General features: G+C 48.6%; 1 protein-coding gene across 2 annotated transcripts in view; it reads left to right on the forward strand.

The window, feature by feature from the left end:
• The window catches only part of psda (pleckstrin and Sec7 domain containing a), a 47736-nt gene extending 41102 nt beyond the window's left edge, over nucleotides 1-6634 (forward strand). For both annotated transcript variants that reach the window (XM_085295998.1, XM_085295996.1), the window contains 6 exons: nucleotides 342-532; nucleotides 628-698; nucleotides 1228-1385; nucleotides 1527-1671; nucleotides 1754-1897; nucleotides 2739-6634. In XM_085295998.1, coding sequence (XP_085152124.1) covers nucleotides 342-532; nucleotides 628-698; nucleotides 1228-1385; nucleotides 1527-1671; nucleotides 1754-1897; nucleotides 2739-3062 — 1033 coding nt within the window. In that variant the 3' untranslated portion in view covers nucleotides 3063-6634. The remainder of the gene's footprint in view (nucleotides 1-341; nucleotides 533-627; nucleotides 699-1227; nucleotides 1386-1526; nucleotides 1672-1753; nucleotides 1898-2738) is intronic.
• The last annotated feature ends 1234 nt before the right edge of the window (nucleotides 6635-7868 follow it).

Raw genomic sequence — 7868 nt, forward strand, 5'->3', positions numbered from 1 at the left:
TTATGAAGAGAAATCATCTAAAAATCTCTGCCATCAAACAGCTGACGACTTTCAGCAGGTTCGAAAACTTCTGTTAAAATGATAACCTGGTGAAATGGATCCACTGAGAGGATGAAACTGATCGACAGGCTGACACAGGAAATGAGGTCATTTATTCATTTATGAGAATTAAAGAAAATGAAGTGCAAGGTGACGGTAAGCGGAAAACATGAACCCGACGGGATGATGGAAGAGAACGGTGTTACCCGAGCGAGTCGTTAGCAATGAAACGTAAACACGCTCTGCGATGGCGACGAGGACGAGCTGACGCAGGCTCTTTTAAACTGTTTCCTCTCTTGAAGTGATGAAGAGGAGTTGAGGAAGTCCATGTCGGAGTTGGCGGACATTCGAACAGACTCTGCCTCCCACACCATGAAACGCCTCGGGAGTAGCGGAAACCCGCTGGTGGGCGTGGCCCATCAGGCCGATGGCGAGCTGTACAAGAGCGGCTTCCTGGTCCGCAAAGTCCACGCCGACCCCGACGGGAAGAGAAGTACACCGCTCCTCCTCCTTCAGTTTTCAGTTTTGCCACGCCCCCTGTCAGCTGATCCCTCACTTCCTGTTTGTTTGGTGTTTGTGCTGTTGCAGCGCCGCGGGGGAAGAGGGGGTGGAAGTCCTTCTACGCCATGCTGAAGGGCATGGTCCTCTACCTGCAGAAGGTAAGCGTCTGCACTACGTTTCCCAGCAGCCCCTCTCTCTGTTTGTGTCCCCGGGTCAGGCGCAGGACAGGAAACGCAGCGAGCTGATTAGGCGTCAGCCTGTTTTTCTATCTGCATGGATTCCAGAGCGGCAGTTTTTAACGTCTCCGCCCACCGCCGCGTTCATCTTTAACTTTAGAGCTTTGATTAAAATATCTGAACTAGTGAGGCCTGCTTTACACACTGCCGCACAAAAGTAAGTGGACGGGTTAAACTATAAAGCGTGAGTACCCGTCCACATACTTATGGACTCCTCGCAGCTCCACTTTAACATGAAAACACAGATTTTTGTGCCATGAGAACTTTTTCTCAGAAACTTTGTCAGAGCTTTGAAAGAACCGTTTCAGTTTCAAAGATTTCTTTTTAACTCCTTTAATCAGAAACGGCGAGCGTTTATAGCGAGACAGTCGAGCTGGAATGTGGTGAGCATCGCGTTTAAGCGTCTTTCATGTTTGAGTTTCTGGAGAGCTGACGCCAATCTGATCCGCAGGACGAGTACCGAGCTGAGAAGGAGCTGACGGAGGAGGACGTGAAGAACGCCGTGTCCATCCATCACTCTCTGGCCATGCGGGCTGCCGATTACAGCAAGAGGCCCAACGTGTTCTACCTGCGGACCGCCGACTGGAGGGTCTTCCTGTTCCAGGCCCCGTAAGCACCTCAGTCTGTCTGTGTTAAGGGAGAGGGGGGAGGAGGGTTTCCAAGCAGCTTGCAGGCAGTACAAGAAGGACAAACAGCTTAAACTAAACCGGACGAGACAGGAAGTTACGGTGTTTCCTGTGTTTCCTGCAGGAACGCTGAGCAGATGCAGTCGTGGATCACGCGCATCAACGTAGTTGCGGCCATGTTTTCTGCTCCCCCGTTCCCGGCCGCGATCGGGTCCCAGAAGAAGTTCAGCCGTCCTCTACTGCCGGGATCCAACACTAAACTGTCACAGGTAAAAACGCCGTCGCCGTCCTTTTCAGCTCCGCCCACTTTCACCAGACTCACACCTCTTCCCCCACCCTCTGTCCCGACAGGAGGAGCAGGTCAAATCTCACGAGAACCGTTTCAGGGCGGTGTCCTCTGAGCTGTCTGACCTCACCGCCGCTACGCCGGACCGAAAGGTGAAAGGTCGTGAGCTGGAGGAGCAGAAACTCCGACAGGAGTACCTGGAGTTTGAGGTGAGGAGGTTAAAATAACCCGCAGGAAGTATTTCAGTACTTGTATTCAGTACTGAATCTGCACCTTATTATGGAGGACCAAAGCTGCCAAAAATAAATGTTTACAAAATAATTTTTAAATGCATTTCAATGAAATACGATATTTCATTAAAAATAGTTAGCAGTTAAATTAAAACAAAGAAGTTAATTAATTAATGATTTCGTAGAAAAAATTATTCCAGGCCAAGTATGGAGGACCAGAGATGCCAAAGTCCAAGTTAATTAGATTCACTACCTTATTCTTGTTTTTGACTTTTGATTTTTTTGATCGAGTCACTTATTTGTGGGTTTTTTGTTTTATTTTTGATTTTTGATTTTTTGTTTGCGGTTTTGGTCCTCCGTACCTTGGAACCAAACCCAGATGTTATTGGAGCAGATGATAACCGGAGTCGTGCTTTGTTTGTGGCGGCGTTTCATCTTCGTCTCGTGTTTTTTGTCTCCGGCTGAATGCGAAGCCGTAAAATGTCTTCTGCCTCGCGTCTGCTCGTCTTCGTCACAGACGGTCGCTGCATCAGTCTGTCGGGTGTCGAACAGGCTGCACACACTCCAGCACGCCGTGTTCTTAGAGGAAGGAACACAGCGCCGTTTTCCTGCCCCCTTCACACACAAGGTTTCGCCCTGATGTCACATAACAACAGAGATGCTGGAAAACCGGAGAGAAGCACAGTTATTATTAATAATAATAATAATAATAATAATGATGATTTATCAGGTCAGACTCTGAAAAGCCCCCTGATTGGTCCTCGTTAGACCCAGAACGGCACTTTCGTTGTTCACATCTCCTCCTTCTTCTCTCCCACAGAAAACCCGGTACGGTACGTACGCCATGCTGCTTCGGGCCAAGCTGGCGAGCGGCGATGAGGACCTTTCCGCCTTTGAGGCTCGGCTGTTTGATGACGGCGGCCTGCAGAGGGCGCACTCCAGCCCCTCGCTGCCCCAGGACACCACCAACAAGGAAAAGACCCGCAGCTCCAAGACGTCAAAGAGCCTGAAGGTCACGTCCTCCTCGACCTCCAAGGCCGGCGGCAGCAGCAGCAGGGAGGCGAGCAAGAAGAAGAACGGCGGTGGGAGCGGCCAGCGGGCGGAGCTGGAGAAACAGAGCAGCAAACAGGAGGAGGCGCCGTAAAGGGGTGAGGACGGCGTCGTGTAAGTGTCATGTAGCTGGAGACGGACACGGAGCATCATGGGTAGCAGGCTGACATCCTCCTTTAAACCTTTTCTGTTAAACCTCAGTCGCCTGATTGGCCGAGACGTTCGAGGTCCGCGGGAGAGGAGACGCCTGTCAGGTCTGAGGGCGACCCGATGGGCGAGTCGTCCAGGAAACACTAACACGGTTCATCGCTCAGCCGTCCCTTTATTTCCCATAGGCCTCAGCAGGAACGGACAGCTGCAGACTTTCAGAATAAAAGCTTTACTTCCTGCTGGAGTGTGAGTAGCCGCTCAGCTTTCAGCTGCAGCGGGAACTTTTTATTTTAGTCCTCGACCTCACCGCCGCCGCTCTGCTTCTCCCATTAACCCACAGGAGAGCGGGTTGCCATGTCGACGTTATGTGACGGACAGAGTGCGTGGGACTGTTGCCATGGCAACCGAGCAAAGGGGACAAGAGAGCGAGAGATAAACAAACAAACAAAGGGAGCGGCCACACAGGAACGCCGAACCTCCTCGTCCTCTGCACTCCACTGAGCGCGTGCGAGTGTGTGTGTGTGAGTGTGCACAGTAATCACAGTAGTGCTGCGTTGATGTGTAAATACAGCCTGAACATGCTGGATGGAGACGGGTTTTTAGTTTTTCTGACTTCTGCTGGAAAAAAACAGGCTGTACGGAAGACCATTAGTGACAAAAATCTGCTGAGGGAACAAAATAAAACTTCAGGAGTTCACACTGCAGGGAGCCAGATGTCTTATTTATTCAGATTTTGATGTTTTGTTGTTTGTACTACTTGAAAATCTTTAACTTTAAAAACCACAAGTTAAAAATCTCAGTGTGAACTTTTAAATAAAAATATGAGGATAAATTTAAATTTAAGAGAGAAATTTTGGAAAATCGAACATTTTTGGTGAGAGTATGTTTAATTTTTTCTCTTGTTGAAAAAGTCGGATTTGTTTTGCAGCTGGTTTCACTCTGTGGGTTTTGTCACTAATGGGCTTCCATAGTTTCTGTGTGTGCTGGAGTCCGTCCACCTCATCGTCATGAGGACGGTGTTCTTCTTCATGTAAATCTCATTTAACATGTTTGTAAAGTGCTGTGGACCAAACAGGTGACAGGTGGATTCGGTCACATGACCGTAGGAGAGGAGGAGTTGAGAGTTATTATTGTGTAAACCTTTCTCGTCGTTGACATCCAGGAAGAAGCACCTGACAGCTTTCTGTTAAAGAGCCGTTTGTTTCAAATCCTGACCAGCGTGCTGATGTTCAGCAGCAGTTTCCTCTTTCAGCCACCAGGGGTCGCCAGAGTGCTGTAAGCGTCCACCAACATATTCTTCACTGGCGGAGGTCGTCAGTCAGGGTGTTAATGTGACAGCGTGGTCTCGTCTGAGCTCACGCTGTGTGGAAATGTTGTTTCCCACTTTGAGAGTTCAGATTACAGCCCAGAGCGTCTCTGACACCATGACTGAAAACGAGATGTGTGCCAAAAACTGAACATTAGTCCTGAATCACAGTGTTGATGGACGTGCGTTCAACCAGAGGGATCTAATCTGCTCTGTTTACATCCAGGTTCTGAGAATATTATAAATAATCTACACAATCCTAACGTCTCCCTCTGATCCGGTGAAGATGACTTCCTGTTCAGTAGGTACTCTTTTAATTCTGAAATAAGTGCTGACCTTTATTTTTTTAGACAGTAAAATCTGTGACTTCAGGTGGATTTGAATATTGGCACTCTGTGACTTCTGTACCTCAGCAGGTCTGAAGCTCAGGAACAGGAAGTTTTTTTATGTACAGCTGCAGAGTTTGCACGATGCAGCTCATCAGGCTGACAGTGACAGGGAAGGCCTCCAGGTGGCAGCAGAGGATCAATGTTGAACTCTAACGTCAGGGAAAAACTTCTGTCACTGTTGGCCACGTAATGCTGGAACCGCCGGCGTCGTCTGTGGAGGAAACTCGAGGCTGTGGAAAAAAGAGAAAAAGGGGAAACGGCAGCTTCCACGCTGAAATCAGGAAAAACGTTCTGGACTATTATCTCCAGAACAAGCGTCTCCACGCTGTGTTTCAGCTGCAGGTACAACGCCACAGAGGGAACATTTCAAAGGTACCGAACAGAAATCAGTTCTTTGTGAACATTTTTACCTCATAACATGAAACCCGGGTCACTGGGAGTCTTCATGTGACTGAAAACAAGGAAAAAAACGCTTTTAGGTATTCTGGACACAAGAAGTCCGCTCAGTTTAAGCTGGCGTCTTTGGAAAAACCTGAATCCATCCTGAGTTTTAACCTGCATTCTGTCTGATGTCCAGCAGGGGGCGGCTTGTATAGAAGTGAACTTGTGGTCTCAGTCGCAGCTTTCAGGTCTTTGTTTATAAAACAGACTCATCGTAGTTTTGTCCGTGTTTGAGGTTTGCTCCCCTCGCCTTCTCGCAGTTCCCGACGTGAGGCTGGAAGATTCAGCTGGGGGCGTCTGTGGCATCAGCTAACAGGGCACTGCTGCAGAGCTGTGATTGGTCCATACCAGGAACACAGCCTGTAGTTAAAAGATGGACGGCGCTCTGGGGAACGAGTCATGTTTGGAGCACTTTTGAGGAACTGCGGCTCTGAATTGTTCGGCTCGTTCGCGACGCTCTCGTCTCGTTGGCCCGTCTCTGAGCACAGCTCCGCCGGTACCTTTGAAATGGCTCCGAACTCTCTGCTGATTCCTGAAGAGTCAGCATCCGTTTGAAAATCCATCCTTCAGCTTCTTCTCTTCAACATCAACACGCCTACGGCTGCAGGAATCATTTTTCCATATGTAGATGCAGCGTGATCTTTCAGATTAGGATGAAGGATGAGGAGGAGGTCGGGGTGGATGGAGGGTGAACAAAGCCCTCGGGTCTTCTGAGCTCTGGTTGAGGTTCAGGAAACCATTTTGGTTCAGTGTACATAAATCGTTTGTGGCTTTTTCCTGAGCCTGGACCTGGAGCTGCGCGCAGGTGACCGCCGGGCGGCAGGATTTGGGTCAGCGATGCCGTGGATCTCCGTGCGGAGAAATCGCTGCTTCGCCTGCTAACTTTTCTCGTTTCTGCTCCCGCGGTGCCGACTCCTATTTATCTCCCACATATCCTGTAACACTCCGTGTATTTCCGCACTGTGCAACGTGAAGCAGCATAGGATGACTTTGTGTGAGCGTCGCGGCCGCTTTCAGCTCTTCGTCTGTGTCCTGTAAATAAATGTTCGCATTAACCTCGAGAAGCCATATCGTAGTTGGGCTGGACGCCTAGCTAGCACTCGCTGCGTTTTAGAGCACTTTGGTTTAGATATTTTAGAGTGACGCGGCGCCATTAATTTATTCTGCTCGTCTCTCGAAGGACGACAAACTAGTTCCTGTGAAAACTTGCTTTGTTTTTGGGCTTTGCTGCGGCCTGAATGTTCGCCGCCGGCTCGCCGATTAGTATCTGTACATATGCTGTCACTTCCTGTGAGGTTTGGTATTAGTGAAACGCAAACAACTTGTTTGTATCATCCTGAAGGCTTCGAGGCAAAAAATAAAGAGATTTTCAAAAGAAAACATCGACGTTGAGTGTTTTTATTCAAAGGATCGTGAAGAGCTCCGTGCGAGTCACGGCTCCTCTGACTCGGTAGGCGTGGCTGGGATTTGAACTGTCTGTCAAACACAGCTGTATGACACGTTTCAGACCCTGAATTGGGATACAGCCACAGACTAGAGGTAATCTGGGGAGTGGAAACACATGAGGAAACAGCTGACACTAACAAACCTAACGACTCTGTCAAAATAAAACAGGAAACACTGAGAAAACACAATAATCAAAGAATAAAACAGGAAATACACAAAACACTGAGTGGCAGACCCGGTGCTGTGACACAGACAGGACTTTGTACCTACGCTGAGGCTACTACTGGCTAATCTTCCCTCCCTCACATAGTGACAGTTTTTCCAGCAATGACATCATCTAGTAAATGAATTCATGGCGTATGCCAAATTTGGCAAGTTCTGGTCATGAGTTATCTAAAAGTAAATCTGTTCGTCACACAAAGAAACAACTTGATCAACAGTCGATAAACTCATGTCATTGAACTTGGTCTCCCACTCGTATCTAAATATGCGTCTGAGGTCTGATCGGGTGAAGCTGGTTCTGCTGTAGGTTACCAGTGTTGCACTGTGCTGTGAACACTGAGGAAGTTTACCCACACACACAGACCAGTTCGTCCTCTTTGACTCCCACCACCCTCGGGAACACAAACTGGGAGTAATCAGGACAACACAGAAAATGTTCCCACAAAGGAACACACATGTGCAAAGGAGGCTCTTAAAACAAGGTTATCATCAAATCAGAGAAGCTGCACAGAAACGAAGGTCAGACACCAACGAGGGAGAATCAGAAGGACAAACAGGAAGTCAGGTTTGTCAGACAGTCTTCTCCCAGCACGATGTCCCAGTGTAGCTCAGACACACAACAACACAGCAGTGCAGGGAGGACCTCTGCACAGGAGACAGATGCAGTGAAAGAATCCATGATGCAGTCTGAGCTCCTCCGTCTCCAGGTGGATCAATCCTGTGCTGATGGTGAGCCGCCACTTTTTGTTCGCCTCTTGGATCAGAGTTAAAATCCTCTTGCTGAGAGATTACGGTGTGTCAAACACCTGAGACCGCGAGCTTAGCTCCTCCTTTAAACTTACCTCAGAAAACGCGGCCACATGGCGGGCAGGTCGCCGTCTTTTCATTCTGGTAAACTTCAATGTTTATTTTTAATTCCTCTCTGAAGTGCGGTCTGATTGGCTCA

This window comes from Mchenga conophoros, linkage group LG13, assembly GCF_057382185.1.
Source record: "Mchenga conophoros isolate Kocher_MC1m ecotype Shallow Benthic linkage group LG13, M_conophoros_male_GT1.1, whole genome shotgun sequence".
Taxonomy (NCBI): Eukaryota; Metazoa; Chordata; class Actinopteri; order Cichliformes; family Cichlidae; genus Mchenga; species Mchenga conophoros.